Below are 17,511 nucleotides of genomic sequence, written 5' to 3' on the forward strand. Positions count from 1 at the left end.
AACACACACACACACGTTCATACAGCACAGATGAGAATACAGGCACACACACACACACACACACACACACACACACACACAGGATGAGTCAAGCAGGATAACAGTGTGAATATACTGTATGCACATTGCACATCAGAGAAATGTAAATATGTTTTATCTCTGATTGGGCATTCATCGGGGGACAGAGAGGAGGGAGAGCGGGGAGGTTTTCAGAGAAGATCCTTTCCTTTTCCTCACTCCAAGCCGAACTCAGTTACAGTATCTGCCCTGCAGAACAGGATGCTGGAGGCAAGCTGCCTCTTTGCACCCGACTTTTGTTTGATTTTCCACCTCGGAAAACCAACTCCTTTTTATTTGATGAGTGGTAAAATAAGTGTGAATGGAATTCATCACACCCAGCGTTTTCTTAGATGGATGTCAAGATTAATATGCATTCATGCCCAAAAATCAAGCCAGCACTTTCACATTTAATCTTCAGGTGGTTATACCTTAATGAAGCAGAGCCTCATGGACATGGAGCCTTATACCAGTCTGAATATTCAGCAATAATGCTGCTATTGACAATCAATATGAAGAGTTCATTTTAACAAGAGTTTTAAGGAATAGTTCAACATTTAAAACGAAGCAGTAAACACGAAGCTACAGCAGACAGCTTCATATTTAATTTATTAGTGGTATTTATATTTTCATCTAATCATTGTCGTTTTAAAATTCCAAGGCCACCATGTTGATTAAATGTCTTGGTCTCACTGGTGCACAGCAACATATCAACACTTTGCACAAATTTAACACCCTGACGTGGAGGAATGCATGTGCGGGGGCGAAGAATCCTCGTTTCCATGACAGTGATGTGTTCGTATCATTCATGACGGCACGTAACTCTGCTGCTGCTGCCTCTGAGGCGACGCTCAGCGGATGGAGAATGCGGCTCTCTCTTTAAAGTCTGCACGATGAAACACTGTTTCCCTCTTGATCCTCTAACCTTTCTCTCCTCCTGCCTCTTCAGCTCTCAGAAATCAGCCCGCTCATCCTCAGTGTGCAGGCAGTGGGAGTGGAGCGCGAGTGACTGTGTGTCTGTGTGTGCTCTTTACTACCAGTTTTCTGTGTGTGTTTGTGTGTGTGTGCGTGTGTGTGTGTGTGTACAGGGTTGTGTGCTACAGACCACTCATCTGTATGAGCTCCATTGGCAGTTACATAAACCATACTGTCATAAAGGCTACAGGGCATAATGAAACACTGCCAAATCAGTGCTGGGTCAATAACTCCCCACTGCAGATTTTTGGGATTTTCTTTTCTTTGTTGGGCAGCCAGTACACATCTAGTTGAAAGCGAGGAGGAAGTGGGTGGTTTCTTACTGTTGCAGTGCAGCACAGAGGTCAATAATTACCACGAAACATAATTACTGACTTTCGCTGGGACTTTTTTCCCCTGAAAGGACAGATAGTAGTTTGTCCACAGTAATTAGAACATAAAGAAAGCCGTTAGTGAGCCATGGAGAAGCAGGAATTAAGGGTGAAATGTATCTAAACTCCCAGTCCAGATATGCGCCAGGCACTTATGCTAAAATCCACCTCTGCAGCCTGAGGAAACGGCAGCACACAATTTAATCTTGACACCATTCATTTAGTTAGATTATTCTCATTAAACCATTTGATAACATTTGTTATGCTAAAATGCTCTCGTGCCTTGCAGTCTGTTCAGGGAAGACACCTACTGTGGGTTCTAGGAAAATAACACAATTTCTCAACACAGTGGCGCCTGTTAATTATCATGCTGAATGTGGGCCTGGGAACGACACTGAGATGAAGGTGGCCTGGTATCATTTAATATTTAAGTCAAGAGTGGAGATGTTTTTTTTCTCCCCAGCAAAGCCTTGGGGACAGGTAGAGAGAGAGTCAGCAGGGGGGAGAGGAGGAGCAGCTGATTTGCTTGTCATAAACATCAGCTGTTTGATGTTGACTGGCGATGCTGGGCCCCTTGGCACAGTCTGCCGGGTGCACCACGAGGCACAGAAACTCAGCTGCACACTTCCCATTTCCTGTGTGACAGCCAGGACTCCTGAGGTGACACTCTGCTGAAGTGAACAGTTGTCAGGCCCTGACGCCGAAGATCATCTTCCCCCCCTATTCCTCTCACACTTCGGTTTTCATATTAACAGCATTTTTGCAAAGCAGTTGTAGCTGCTCCACTGCTCACTTCCTCATACACACAACTACATCCGTTGTCAAGCCGACTCCACATGCTGCGCACGCCTGTCAGTGTGTGAGACATGCATTCACTTGCTTTGCCTCCTTCATATTCCTCTGACGTTCAGGCTGAGGAGGGTTTTTGGTAAAATTATGAGTCTATGCAAAAAGCAGGCCAGCTGTCATACAACCAAGGAGCCGTCCCCAGAAAAGCTCTGATCAAACCGTTCAGACTGACTCAAACTTCTTTTTCTTTTTCCTTTTTTTTTTTTTTAAATCTAACATTATTTTGGAGGATTTTTGCAATGCAGCAGGAAAACGCTCAGCTCACATAATGCAGTTAACGCCAAGCCAAGAAGCACTAATGCCTTCGTGGCCCAGAAAAGCCTGAAATCACACAAATTCACAAACGACCTCTGGAATAAAAAATCATTTGTTTTCATCTTAATACAGCTGCTGCTGTGGTGAAAAAAAATAATACTTTGATTCACAGCAATTTCCACTGAGAGAGGAGATGAGGGAGGGATAGAGAGAGGAGGGGAGAGGAGAGAAAACACATTACAGCTCCTCTTCAAATTATTTTTTCAAACTCCCGTCTGTTACTCTACTTAATGAGCCTTGAAATTGGCGAGATTACATTTTTCGGCGTTGCTTTCATTAGTGTGGGTGTCGCCAATCTCTGGGGATTGGTTTCTTCACTTTGGGATTGAACAGCGCGCTGCTACAGACCGCGGTGCTGTATTGAAAGGAGCAACAAACTAACCAACAGGCCAGTAAATAGATGAGGGAGTTCCCTGTGATCAGGCGGGAGTTGGGGTTCAATCAGCCAGCTGATTTACAGAAGCCATGCTGCAGGTGAAAGTACTTCGATTTAATCATGTAGTGCGAGTGAAAATCCAGTTTTTACTTAAATTGCAATAAAAACAACCTGCCAATGAGGTGAAGTAGCAACATTTGTTTTCACAGCAAACTCCCTTGGTTCAGGAATGTACAGAAGCGGTGCACTCCAAAAGAGTTGAGTTGATTTTCACGAAATAGTTTGACATGTTTGTGAAGAGGAGGTTAGTTTAGCATAAAGACTGGTAACGGGGGAACAGCTAGCCTGGACCTAAATTTGCTCATCAGCGCCTCTAAATCTCACTAATCAACACATAATATCTTCTTTATTTAATCTGTTAAAATGACACAGTCATAGTGTAAAAAATATTACTTCAAGATTAAAAGAAGAAGAAGAAAAACAACCTCTCACCTTTTACTTTAGGAGTTTAGTTTTGAGAAAAAGTCTTTCAAACCCCAATTGGAGACATTTTTAGATAAATGACTTAATCTTCCTGAAACATGCTGCTCCTTCCTGCCTCCTGTTCCACACTGAGTGAAAACGAGATATCACATCATACTGAGTTGGCTGTCACTATGATTTCCCAGATAATAGTCTGTGAATCCTCACTGCCAAGAAAAATGTGTAAATAAAATAAATTGTCTCTCTTGAGTCTATTCTTGAGCTTGGAAACAGAGGTTGACAAAATAGTCTCAACTATTGTTCCACTTACTCGCTTGTTTCACAGCTTTCAACCAGCTTTCAGCGGCTCTTTTGTCATCTGTTGTTTCCAAAGTCAAGAATGAATGGTCAAGCTCAGCGCTTAGTAAAATCGACAAGGAGTCCTGCTCAGAATAATAGAAAGCTGAACATCTACAGTCTCTTGACAGTTGAGCAAACTCCATCTGCTGATGAATGTAGTCCTCTCTGACCTTTGTTGCACGTCATGGCCGTCTCTCGCCTCTGTGCGCTGCTCCAGAAAACCCACAGTATCGCTCCATCTTCGTCATGCAAAACTATATTTAAAATCAGGGAAAGCTGACGTTGGTTTCAGATGGCAGTTTCCTGCAGTTTCTTGGCTTAACTCTGTTGTGTGGAACACTGAAGCTTCTTGCTATTTGTAGCAGATGAGACGAGAATGGGAAAATCAATATTGTGGATCCGGAAAGCTTCTTAGTTTACTAATCTGTAATAGCTGATTCATAAGCACGGCTGGCATAATGTGATGATTGATGTTTTGGCTTCAGCTACTTCATCTGGCTGAGCGACTCTGACCATTTTGGGCTTGAGAGCTTAGACCCAGAGAGACTGGCTTGTTTTAGAGGCGGGCCAGCCTGTTGGCGGGCAACTCTGTAGCTCAGATCCAGTGCCAAGCGCCCATCAGCTGTGGAAGGGGCGGGGGCTCGCTATGTAACCAGGCGACCCAGATAACGCTCCAGTCTGCTTTTGTGGGCCAAGCAGCAGGAGAGTAGCTTTGCAACTGAACCGAAAAGAGCAAGGTGTTCAAATTAAGACCCTAATTACGAGGAATGATGAATCTGTCTTCTGCTTGTGCTGCCCCACCAGAGACCGTCGGGTACAAACGTCCCACAGAACAACTTACGAGGGAAGACATAGCCAGGTATTTGATGTGATGATAATGTGAGGAATCAGGATCAACTCATAGTTTGGATGCTGTTCAACTAACAGATCCTCTCTCTTTTGCCCAGTGGGTTACTAAACGCCACACATTTAGAAGTGTATGGCTTAGTAATTACAATCAAAGCAGAGAGGTGGATGAAAAAACTGGGAGAATAATTTAACAATTCTGTTCTTTTGTTTTTGGGTTATTTTAAGACTTGGCAGCTTGCACAGTCCAAGAGTTCCCTGCCACACTCAGTAGCCATTAAGAATTTAAAAAAGCAGAAGTAGGCCACAGACAATTCAAGCAGAAAGAACATAAGACCAAACCGCCTCTTCTTATTTCTCTTCTTCAACTGTAGGGCAGAGAGAAACGAGTCGTTGGTCTCCCAGTGAGAGGAGAGTCAGTATAAATCACAAGCTCAGGTTCATGAGCAGAACATCAAGTTTTCAGTTCAACAAATTTCTCAGAAGGAAGGAAGGAAGGAAGGAAGGAATCAGCTAAAGTAAGTAAAAGCTACAGGAAGCCATCCACCATTTTTCCTTTTTGGACTAATAAAGCAAACTAATCAAGCTACAGACTGTGCCAGAGAATGCCTCCCGTCATGATTAAATGTGGTTCTGAGGCACCATCTTGTAAAACAATTCCTCAAAAGCTGCAGTGAATTCCTTGTGACATCTGCAGAGGGCATGTGTTGGCTTCTGGCTTGTGCCCACTCAGACGAGAGGGGTTTGTGACAGTCGCTTCGAGGGAAGACGGTGATAGAAAACCTGTACGACACGAGGGTTGATATCGGCCCACAAACTGCCATCAGTTGAAAAACTCATTTTAAGTTCTTTAAGCACCGGCAATTAACTGATTTATTGTTGTTTATTTCACTGCTTGTGTCTTAGGGTTTATTAGGAAGTTGTATATCATGGCATCAATATCCAGGAGCATAAACAGTAGCATATGGATCTACTGGGCATTCAGGAAGCAGGTCAGTCCCAAATTAATTAAGTGTTGCGATGCTGGATGACAGACGTTCACTGTCAGCTCGTGATTTATGTGCGCTCGTCAAGAAAATCCATGTTCCACCTCAGTGCCAGCTGCTGCAAATCTCTGTCCGCTCTGCCTGCTGATCTCATCTTTGTCCGTTACTCCTAAATCTAAAGAGACAAACGCTGAATGTTGCGCAGCAGGTTGTCTTTTCCACTTGGAACCCTTTAGAACTGAACGCAGCAGTTAGGCTCCATTTAGTCCATAATGGGAAGGGCAGAGAAGACCATCTATAAACAACAGGTTTGGTACCCTAACAGGCTCAGTGCAGTGTTGGAGAAAGCTGATGCAACTGTCGTGATGTGACCTTCACTATATGTAGGTGGTCATTACAGAGGTGAACTGGAAACATTACTACTACACTATTAAAACTGTGCACATATACTTAAAGTGGACACACAATATAACACATCAGTAGTGTCACTAACACTTCCCCTTCCGTGGGACGGGCTCCAGCTCCCTGTATAAGATCCTGAGGAGGTTTAGACATGAGGGTAAACAAAACAAATAAATGAGAACAAATCGGTCCATTTCATGTCCTTTTTAAACATCCTCAAAATACATTTTCCTTCTGCTGCAGTTACTTCTGGCCTCCGCCGCCCATAATAATCATTGAGAACAAAGACACAGGACATTAAGCAACAAAATCTGCCCCGAGGTGAAGTTCAGAAAGTTCTGTAGAGTCAAAGGTAATTTGCTGATTTGACACCGAAGTCAGCTGGGGTAGATGTAGAAGAGATGAGCAGAATCTGTACCATCTCATGGAGACTTAAAGGAGTCAATAGTGACTCCTTTATAACCTTTAGAATTGATTACCTGGTTATAATTTGCAAGTTTGACTAACTTCAATTAATTTAATAGTAAGCAAATGAAACTTCCTGATTTTAATCACAGTAAAATGAACCTGGCTTCTCAGCCTAACCATTGCAAGCCACTGTATTCTTGACAGTAAACACCAGGCTTATAACACAACCGTAACAAACAAGACATTACCTCAGTTTATCTTCTAAATGTCCTGAATGTAAGCTTCAATCTGGAAATCTGACTGTTTCATTGTTCACTGGAGTTGCTGCCAGCGTGGTTCAGATATCAGACCAGCTGTTCTGTGTCTGACGGTGTTTGTCAGTGCATCCCAGAAACTAATCAGCAAATCCTCTAAGCAACCAGAAATGAAGCTCTATATCTCAGCTGCCGTATTAAGTCTCCATAGAGAAAAACAAGAAGCAGTTTTAACTTTCACTCTCCTTCTTGAACACACACGTCTAAGTGTGATTCACAATTTGATAATGTGCACAAAAGTATCTTCTAAAAGTCTCTTCTACCATCTCAAACCCAGTGATTCCAGTCTAAACACTGGCCAAAACAGTTTTAAAAAAATCAAAAATCAATACATTTGCAAACCTCTGTTGAGGCAACATATTGTGTAATATCACATATACCACCACTGAAATCCTTTTTATACTATAAGAACCCTAATTCAGAGCATGAGGGAGCTATTTGCCTCTGCTGAGATTTTTCCATTTGTCCACATATTCAAACTGGGGACCCTGCAGTCTCAAACATGTTTGTGTAACCTCCTTACTCATTAGGTTGGCCTGCGGACCCCTGCCGTCCCCGAAGTGTTCGTTTCAGTCTCAGATCTGTGGAGTATGATGCTGTAATGATTTCGTGGGAGGTGAATTTGCAATGTGTAGCAGTAATGTCGCTCTGCTAATTCAGCCCTTCCCAACCCACTCACCCACTCAATACATAATGTGAATGAGTGAAACATTCACACCAGCACTCACACGCATGGTGCACTATTGCTGACATTGCTGAAATGTGTGATTTACATGGCTGTGGTGCACACACAGCAAAGATTGTAGCTTTTTTTTTTTTTTTTTTAACACAGAGATGACGCCTATTACCATACATTAACACATTTTATGGTTGTCAAACTGTGCTTTCACATCTCAATCTGTTGTGTTACAATCTGAATATTGATAGCTAGAATGTTAATGTACAACAGTAACATATAAAGTTTGAACATTTTAAGTTTATCATGATTTTCTGTCCACATCAAAAGCAGACACTTGCATGTAGTTTACTCTGATAGCAACTCATCCATCAGCAGCAGGTTGACAAGAGTTCTGTAAACATCTTCCAAAGCACTTCACCGAAGCAACAGGCTAAATAAAGATGTCAATTTATTTTATTGATTCACTTTACATGGTGAATTGCATCTGCAAGACACAATCCATGAAACTGAGAAACAGGGGCCCGTCAGCTCTGTGTGTACTCAGCTGGTGAATTTATGGCAGCATAATAATCAGACAACAGCCACACATGCATTACAAAAAGTGTTTTCATCCCAGTCACTTAGCCACCCAGTGTGTAATAGTTTCACTGTGCGTTCGGCACCAATCCAAGTGATTTATGATGCTGCGGTTGAGTAAATTGCCATTCATATCTTCTCTGCTGTTGATAAAAATCGTGCCCGTTGATGGAGTGTTTGTTGAGTAGACTCACAGGGAAAACTAAACCTGTTGTGAATCAACATTAAGATAATTAATAGACTAATAGAATGAGATTGTTTATGTGATTGTTTTACAATGGCAATATTAGAACTGTTTAAAGAAGCTTTTAAAGCTTTTAATTTGGCACACCTCTCTTGCATATTTTTATTTACAAGTTACAGCATCATGATGGGATGGCGTTTCTGTGTAACTGTCCGTAACATTTAAACCACCTGCAGGACAAACATCTGTAGAGACAACAGAATGCTTTCATTAGAAAGTCCATTACAACAGAAAACTGACAGCATTAAATCACAACTGGTGGTTTGCATTTTAGTCCATTTACAAAGCAATGCCAATGTAACCCATTAGAATGAAAACTGTCTCTCCAAGTGTGTGGTCCATTTGCCTGTGGGACAGTGAACAAGAATGTGACTGACAACATTGGAGGCCATGACACAACAGATCTACACATTGCACAGAGGTGCCCTAATCCAGCAGTACCTGCGCTAAAGCTGCTTAGTATTCAAACTGAAGGCCAGACCACTTCCTGTTGTAAATTTACCAATCTGGAGAGACTATAGGACTGACTTATTTGGCTTTTGCAAGGCACAAATGCAGATTTCTGCCCTCAGATACAGAGTGCATCACAAGTATTAAGTGACTCGTGTTACTCGTGGTAAAAAAAAAAGTGTTGAGAATGCCAAAAAAGAGGGGGGCGAAAAATACATTCCCCAAAGCAATTCCTGACATCTACCCCAGATAATGACAACAAATGAAAATGGATGCCATGACTCCCACAGTTTTAATAAACATGATGCATCAAACTGAAGTGGAAAATGCATCCACTTTTCTCTGGAGACATTAAGACAGTGGATTTATCACAAATCCTGTTACATTTCCGACCCAAAGCTCGGTGTCGGGCCTCTTGAGTAGTATCATACAATCCAATCTGAGGACTGGGAGGGCGATGATGTGTGAAGATGTCAGTCCAGTATTACAGTAGACCAATGGAAGGAGGGGAGTTGCAGCCTCAAAACACAAAGCAGATTCTTGTCAGATATAATTAAATCTGGTCAGTTGTCTTCGTCTTGGTGCAATAATATTCGGTCAAAGTTTTGCGTTTGGAGAAACACATTTGGTCAAAAACTAAAGGAAGAACTACTGTAATCAAGGTCGGGAACTGAGTGGAATTCAATGATTCTCACCAAATCACAAAGCCTCACTTATAGCCACTGAGTACAGTGCAGTACAATAGGTTCATTTTGCTAAGGAAGCAAAGGTCTCAACCTCCTAAAAACTGTCAAGCTATTCAGAGTTGCCTGATTTGTGCTGACTATTAATGTGATGACCTCATGGTTACTTCACGGGTCGGGGTTATTTCAGTCAAAGTACTTAGAGAAATTCCAATCTCTTCTTAAAGTGGATTAAACAGCTTTTTCTGTCAAATTTATGTCTCTTTTCCAGGGGCTGTTGAATTCAACCAAGTTCAAAGTAAGGCAGGGCTAATTCAGAATAGTCTGTCTGCCTATGATTTCTCACTGCAGTCGTCCACATGACCAAAGGCTTTTCTTATCATAAAAAACTCTAAATCTCCAAAGAAGCTGGTACTTGTAATAATGATCTGGCAGCCAGTCAAGCTAAGTTTATGCTAATTTCTAATCATGCTAATTAGCATTCCTGCTCATTCCCAGCTGGGCCAACTTGTTCAAAAATGATGCTGGTCATAGAATTAATGATTGGAAAAAAAAAACAAAAAAAAAACGAGTGTGACCCCGACTCTCCAACTGCACGTGCACATGTGGATGCACATACACATGCAGGAATAAAGACACCTGTGCACCAACACACATGCATGAAAATCTTACTCATGCAGTCTTATGAGCACAACCGTCACATCTGTGTTGGTATATTGGGTTACAGCAGTACGTAACAACGCTCCTTTGATCTTAATTAGCTCAGAGCAGAATATGGATGGGAGGTGCCAAAGTAAGATCAATAAGATCTAAGAATATCCTTTCCTTAATTTAGACACCGTCTTCAAAGTCTGAGTGAGTGTTGACGGAGCTGACGTGACAGCAACAGAGACAGAGACAGAGAAACTAATTCTCATAGGAGGCTGGAGAAACTAGAGATCGGCTGCCGCCATGTGAGCTGTTTTGGCTTGAAGACGGCTTAGTTATGAGTCAGTGACTGTGGGAATATAAAACGGCAGTGTGCAATTTTGTACTCCAAAAATACCTGCGAGTCAACATGAGTTCAAGTACCCTTGGAAAATGTTCCATGAAATGCGCAGTAACTCTTAACAGTGGTTTTTCAGTGCAAAGTTACCTAACCTATAGAAACACACTGATCAACTACAGGCAACTGTAAAAATGAAAAATTCAAAAATAAAGAAATGAAAAGCAAAACAGGGAAATGTGTCCATGTTAACTGGAAACTATAATCCTGCCGTCTTTGCATTCATCCTTAGTGTTTTAATAAAGGGCAGGATATTGCTTTGTAACAGAAGGCTGCTTGTGGTGTGTCACTTCTTATAGCTGGCTCGCAGTAGAGGCTCAGGCTGCATTCATGTCATACTCTTTAGATCAAATTTATGAGCAACTGAGTCAGAAAAAACATTTACATCAGCCTCCGACTCTGAGATATTAAGAATTTCTGACAGTTACAATATTTCCAAGTTGGTGAAAAGAGCTGCCCCTTTTACACAGCCTGTTACAGGCGGGGCGGTAAGAGGGAGAGCCGGCATGGTGGGACAGACGCCATGTTGTGTTACACGTCATACCTCTGAGGGGTCTTCTGAACGGCAGTATAGCGGGATCTCTGTTTTACAGGGGCTAACCGTAAAGTTGTCAACAAACCATTGGCAGTTACATCTAAATAAAATCTGATATTAACACTTGTATCTGGTTTCCCGAACCACTCCATGTAACCCTATATAACTCTGCATAAACTGATCATTCAAGCTGCTTAAATGATGTGACTTGGAGGCGGAGAGCAGGTCAGGACAGCAGGAGGTTTTCCTGTTCTTCCCGCTCTGTCAACAGTGTGTGAATGCAGCTTTGCTCAGACAATGCAAGCATTAAGGTTATTAGTGAACTTTGTTTTTCCTATTTAGGAAAACTGTTTGCTGTGAGTTTGTGGAGTTGTATGTACTCTTGCTGAGTCTGCTTCACATTTCTAAACATCAAAATGTTGCTCTGTGATCCAGGAGCACAGCACTGCTCAGACAGGCAGGAGCGTGAGCACACAACAAGCTGTAGCTTAAGACCTCAGGAAGTTGACGCCTGACTGACATGACGGTTAGTAACCATGTCAGTAGATTAAACACTATTTTCTGAATCTGACAGAAAAGTATTCAAGCGTCTGAGTCAGCCATTTCCCACCACCTGGAGCACCTGACAGTTTTTCAGTCTCTCTTGTCAGCGTGTTCTTTCCTCCCTGACATGAACACACTGATAGAAGTCAGAAGCTTTAGGGACTTCTGACTTGTTCCGCTGGATTTTTAAAAAGGTTTTCAAGTTTTTGACTCGCTTCATTTGCCGAGAGAGAGAGAGCGAGAGAGAGACAGTGAGAGAGAGAGCGAGAGAGAGAGCGAGAGAGAGAGCGAGAGAGAGAGCGAGAGAGAGAGCGAGAGAGAGAGAGAGGACCAAAGGTAAAAATCAGAGACGTAAGAGTAAAACTGTGTAACAGTATTACCTTACCTTGGAGTATTGTACTAGTTGTGAGCAGGTATGTGTAGATGAAGGGAGGCGGAGGCGCAGAGTGTGATCGGGATGAGGGCGGGAGCGCCGCAGTGCTGACCACTGCGAGACTCATCCATCCAGAACATACTGAGCTGCTCTGCTTCAGTTACTGGCTTCAAGTCAAGTTTGGAGAATGAACACATTGATGACTTTGACTGAGAACAACGCCACTCTGCATAGCACTTGACCAAAGATATCAACTAAGCAGAAAAATCATCCCCCTCCACTGCCTCCTCCACCTCCTCCTCCTCCTCCACCTCCTCCTCCTCCTGACATTCGCACCATGGTCATGTTCTCTCTAAAATTACACCTCTTTTAATCAACAGGATGTGACAGAGTCTCTTTACTTTGCACATTATTACCGAACAAAAGACCTGGCTGATTTGGCTGCCGGCGAGGGATTCAATTATTCCAAAGCTGCTATAGCTCCTGTTGTGTGTGTGTGCACCCTGAATTCATCTTTTATTGAGGCGGCAAGTGAATGACTTGTTCTAAACAGCTTGCAGGGAAGTATGTAGATGTTTGCCACCGATCCATTTGAGGGAATGGCAGTCTGCGTATCATTAGAGGACCAGATTCAACTCCAGTAAGACTGACTTCTACCTGAAAGCAGCCATTGGTGAGATTGAAGCGTTAGGTCTGAGGAGCTTTACAGCCGCTGCTCAGCCTTGCAGCTTATCCTTTGTGCATACATCTACTCCTACAGTATGTTTTCCTAACCTCAACGCATCCACAGGGTTAGACAAACACAAATTTCTGTGTAATACAAAAAGCAAATATACCGTACACCCATTATGTATGTGCAAAACAAGAATACTCCCACTGCACATATATGTTATAGAATAAGAAAGTTGTGACTTCAATTAACACTATATATGAACTCTGTCCTCGTGCAGCAGAATAGACTACATGTTACTTAGTGTAAAACCAGGGCAAGTGTCAAGGGAAAGTCATTCATGTTCAGTCTCCCCTTTTCAAGCATCGCAGCAGCAGCAGCAGCAGTGACGAGCACAATTCAGATTTTTCTCAAAAAATATAAAAAAAAAAAAAAAAAAATGTTTCATTATAAATGTATTTTTTAAATTAATTCTGTAAAGTAAATGCATATGTTGAATCTGAACTGAACAACTCGTATTGGCTGAATGAGTTGTTCCTATCCTATCCTGATATTTCACAGATTAACAAATACTGTAGTTGTTTTTATAACATCCATGATATGTCCCAAATTAGCGCCAGGAGTGGTGACATTAGCAGAATTCTCCAAGGCGTTCAATAATGAACTTTACAGTTTCTGCAGAATAAACACTCTCCATTAAAAAGAGCTATTAATATCCTCCTCCTCCACATTCAAATGAATGGAGCTGAACATCTGTGACTATATGGGATCGGGGAAGTGAGCTGTGGGAAAACCTAACAGCAGTTTTCCATTGCAAGCTTTAACCCCCTGCAGTGAAATATCCCTGATCCTCTTAACTGCTGGGCTATTCATACTGAGAGATACACCTACAGCATTATGGTACAATCACCTGAGTGTGTATCCACCTGCGCTGCGCAATATACTATCAATTACATGCTGTCAATTAAATGGCCTGCAGAACATTTCAGTTTTTCTACAACATGAGGGACTTTAAATTGTCATTTTCTTCCATTTTGCCGCGCTTCTCCAAAATTCAAAGAGCGCAAGGTAAGCGCTGTTCACGCCAAATGTTTCTCTTCCTAACCTGTTCATACTGAACATACTTCTTAATACTGTGGTTGCTGTCAAACCGTGCAATACAATTCACATCATGACTAAACGTGAAGTAGCTCGGAACCATTGTAGTGAACAGTTAATGTCGTAATCTATCGTAAACCCACTACACTGTCACTTGTGGGGGAGTAACCCACAGCACATTGATGCGCCCTGGTGTTCCCTGATCGGCGCGCTTTGACAAAGCAGCTGTGCAACATCTGACACTGTAATGAGACGTATCCGCGCGGCAACAGTAAATGTCGGATGAGAAATCTCATCAGTTAACAGAAATCCGTCGACAAACAGCTGTTAGGTCTCTCATTAACGATGTTTCCATCTGCGCATTAGCGCACGGATCGTGCGTAATTTGGTTAATCCCGACACTTCTTTGTTTTAAAACATAAAATAGTCCTACCTCGCTCATGGTGGAAGATAGTGTCGAGGTTGCTCGCCTGCTTCCAGTACGTGAGTTGCGGAATGAGAAGTTTCAGCAGCGGTGGTCTTTAAAAGAGTGGCTCGCCGCGGACAGAGAAGCTTTATAAAGTGTTAAGACCAACTCCTCCGTGTCATCACGTCACCAATAAACCAATAGGAACGCCGTGGGCAAATGTGTCTCCCAAGTCACCACCCAACTCCTTCAAATATTCATACGCTGTGTAATCCCTTTTTCATCATGATCAGCCAAACGAAGCGTCTCTCTCCTGTTGATGAACACTCGCTCACTAATGTGAGCGTTGGGATACATTTCATGCGCCACTCACCATGTCATCAATAGAAATTGTAATTTCATAACATGTAGCATTGTCACTCCCACCTGAGTGTGTGCAGTAGTGCGTGGGTGTGAGGTTCGTAACAAAACCTCTAAAGTAAAATTATGCTCAACCACAAGGGTTTACAGTTCGTCTGTACACAACCAAATGTCTATCCAAAGTGGCATTGCTGTATTTTTTTAATACAATTTTTGTAAATTACATTTAATAGTAATTTTTTTTAATTAAATTTGCTGTGACGTGTGCGTGGCATTCAACTCATATTTATTGCATGATTAATTATATCCAGTAAAGGTTTACTGTGGTATAATAAGCTAATTAGATTTTCTCTGGTACATTCCCAAATAACTCCATGTTGAATTTATTGCATCAGGGAGACTGAGCTTTGTGTTTTAACTCTATTAAATTTCTTGTTTGAAAGAGAAAGAGCTCGTTACTTATCAGAAAGGATGGTGCCTATTTCTAGTGGGCTTAATCCTTTTGCATCAGACTCATTGCATCCAGCCATATCCATCCCCTCCTTTTCATCTGCTTCAACATCGGTTTCACAAATTAAGGTAACTAATTATCATTTGTCCTTAATCCGTGCATCCATTTGTAAAATTCAGTACAGCCAGGGTTTGTCAAGTAGAACAACTTCAATCCAAAGTCCAGATGTGACCTCTATGTGGTTCCTGCACATCTAAAAGGAAATGGTTTCGGACAAAGAGAAATAGGACTGAAGCTCTGATGTGGATGCAATTTGAGGGCTGTTCAGCTTCCTTATGGACTGCCACTGGAGCTCTAGTGAAGTCCCAGTGGAGTCTTGATGGATGGGAGAAGAAGAAACTGATTACAAATGAAGCCTAACATCTCTGCTGCTCTGACCTGACCTGTGTGTCTCTGGGTAACTGTCAAAGCCGCTGACAAGCTGGAGTGGATTTGCACTGAAAATGGCTTCGGGGGTCTTTGTTCTGCAGAAAAAGTCCTTAAATTTCTCTGCTCAGGAGAGTTGGAGGGAAGGAAGTTGTTTTGTTTTGCCAAGTGCAGCAGATGGTACTGAGGTTTTTGTAGAAGCTTATGAAGTTAGAAAGGCACAGCACAATCTGTGATGGCTGGAATGTAGCATCATAGCTGAGCTAATGTTGTCCTTCACAGTGTTCAGGACAAAAACAGCACAGCACATTAACTAAAGAGAAGTTAGGGAAACTTGTCGACTCACTCTGGAGGTAATGACTTGAAGTCCTACAGCGCCACAGCAGTATGGCTTTGTGCAGAAAACGATCAGACTGGAGACGATACTGACTGAATATCAAATTTCCATTTATCAACTGAACAAAAAAGGCTGTGTCTTTTCTTTCTACTTTTGTCAGCTCATTTTAGTGGATTTTCCTTTTTAGAGCACAGGTGAAGAACTCAAGTATGTGATTCCACCCTCAGAGGTCAAAGGTCATCCACAGAACACAGATCATTGTAGCCATTTAGGGATGTGATGAAGGACAATTCATGAAGGGGTGGATGGGAGCTGACACCGACCGCATCTCCATCTTTCTTGTTGGTCTAAACATACTGTCCACCGCATGAACAAACTCTATTTCTTCCTCTTGGAAAACTATAAAATATGTTTTAATAAGGGTAATATGTGTAATATGTTGTGGACTGTTTCTTTGAACTTTTTGTGAGATCTCACGCGCCTGTATTTTATATTTCCATTCCTCTGTTTACATTTTTGTTGCTGCTCTGTCATATTTCCATCAGGGTTTTGACTCATGAATTATTCCAAAGAAACACCTTTATTGTGCTTTTTGTATTGAAGATACTCATCCCACAGAGAGTTGCAAATAATCTATTTTTAGTTTTGTGTGTGTGTGTGTGTGTGTGTGTGTGTGTGTGTGTGTGTGTGTGTGTGTGTGTGTGTGTTGATGCCACATACTGTATATGTAAATGTATGTTAATCAGGCCTTTTGTAGACCTTTGCATACATTTCTCCAGGACTTTAAATAATTTTGCAAAGCCCCAAGTACACACAATGAACCCATGCTGTAAAATTTCACAAGATCATTACATGACACATATGGTACATATCATTATATTATGTGATATTGTATGATATCGCTTCCACTCTTTTGTGCTCAACAAATGTCTGGAGCCAAAACTGCTTCTCCTTTACTTTTAACCACTTTTAAAACTTAAAACAAAAATCATATCAGGATAAACAATTTGAGATCTACCATCTGATTTTCAAGGGGTTGCAGGTGCAAAAGTGGTTCTGTTGATCATACGAATCCTATAATAGTATTTTTATATTCTATATTTATGAATCAATCTCATTTCTTTAATTTGAAAAAAGAAAAATAGAACTGCTATAAAATGTGTGTTTACGGTGTCCTGCCTTGTTTTGTGACTGCTGTAAGTGATTTGGCACAAGATGTGTGAGGAGTGAAGACTGGTCCTGAAAGTGTGTTATTGTCAGGGATGAAGATGAACAGATGAATTCGAACAAACCATACAATGTATGTATGTAAAAATGCATGCACTCAGTGAGAGATTATACATGCGCTGTGTGAAAACCAAGGAATATGTGTGGTCATTACTTGAAACGTACGATTGTTAACTGTACTTAGAAGAAAGAAAAATATGTGACAGTTATAAGACATCAAACACGTGGTGTGTGTTCAACAATGTTCCTCTTCCATATCGCCTGTGTAGAGCATGCACCGGCTCTCTGATGCACACAATCTCATCTTTATTAAAGGAGACATAGAGAGCATTTCGAGCACAGACAGTTTTTCCTTTCATCTCTGTCTCTCTGAAGAAGCCAACCTCAGCCCAGTAGGTTGCAAAGCGGGTGACCTCAGTGTCCTTCTTGCTGCAGGGCGATGTGGATAAAAATAAATGCCTTCACAAACCGGGCAGAAACTGTACGAGTGATATAAATAGTCTAAATGATACAAATATACAGTGTTTATACTTATATCAGTGTTTTTACTTTATCGTCACTTCATCATCAAACTTTTACAAGCAATTGTTTGAAAATGTAAAAGTCTAGTGGAACATAGTGGAGTGGAGCAAAAACATAAAGAGTTTGATAGACTGTTCCAGAAGTACATTATAATTTTACAACATG

The 17,511-nt window shown here is 41.6% G+C and overlaps 1 protein-coding gene across 1 annotated transcript in view; it reads right to left on the reverse strand.

Moving 5' to 3' along the window:
* The window catches only part of pcp4b (Purkinje cell protein 4b), a 32,016-nt gene extending 17,741 nt beyond the window's left edge, over positions 1-14,275 (reverse strand). Inside the window, exon 1 of the mRNA XM_023405621.2 lies at positions 14,051-14,275. Coding sequence (XP_023261389.1) covers positions 14,051-14,059 — 9 coding nt within the window. The 5' untranslated portion in view covers positions 14,060-14,275. The remainder of the gene's footprint in view (positions 1-14,050) is intronic.
* Between the last annotated feature and the right edge of the window lie 3,236 nt (positions 14,276-17,511).

The sequence above is a fragment of the Seriola lalandi genome, unplaced genomic scaffold (assembly GCF_002814215.2).
Source record: "Seriola lalandi dorsalis isolate HSWRI2012SDOR001 ecotype SW California unplaced genomic scaffold, Sedor1 jcf7180002054281, whole genome shotgun sequence".
Lineage (NCBI taxonomy): Eukaryota > Metazoa > Chordata > Actinopteri > Carangiformes > Carangidae > Seriola > Seriola lalandi.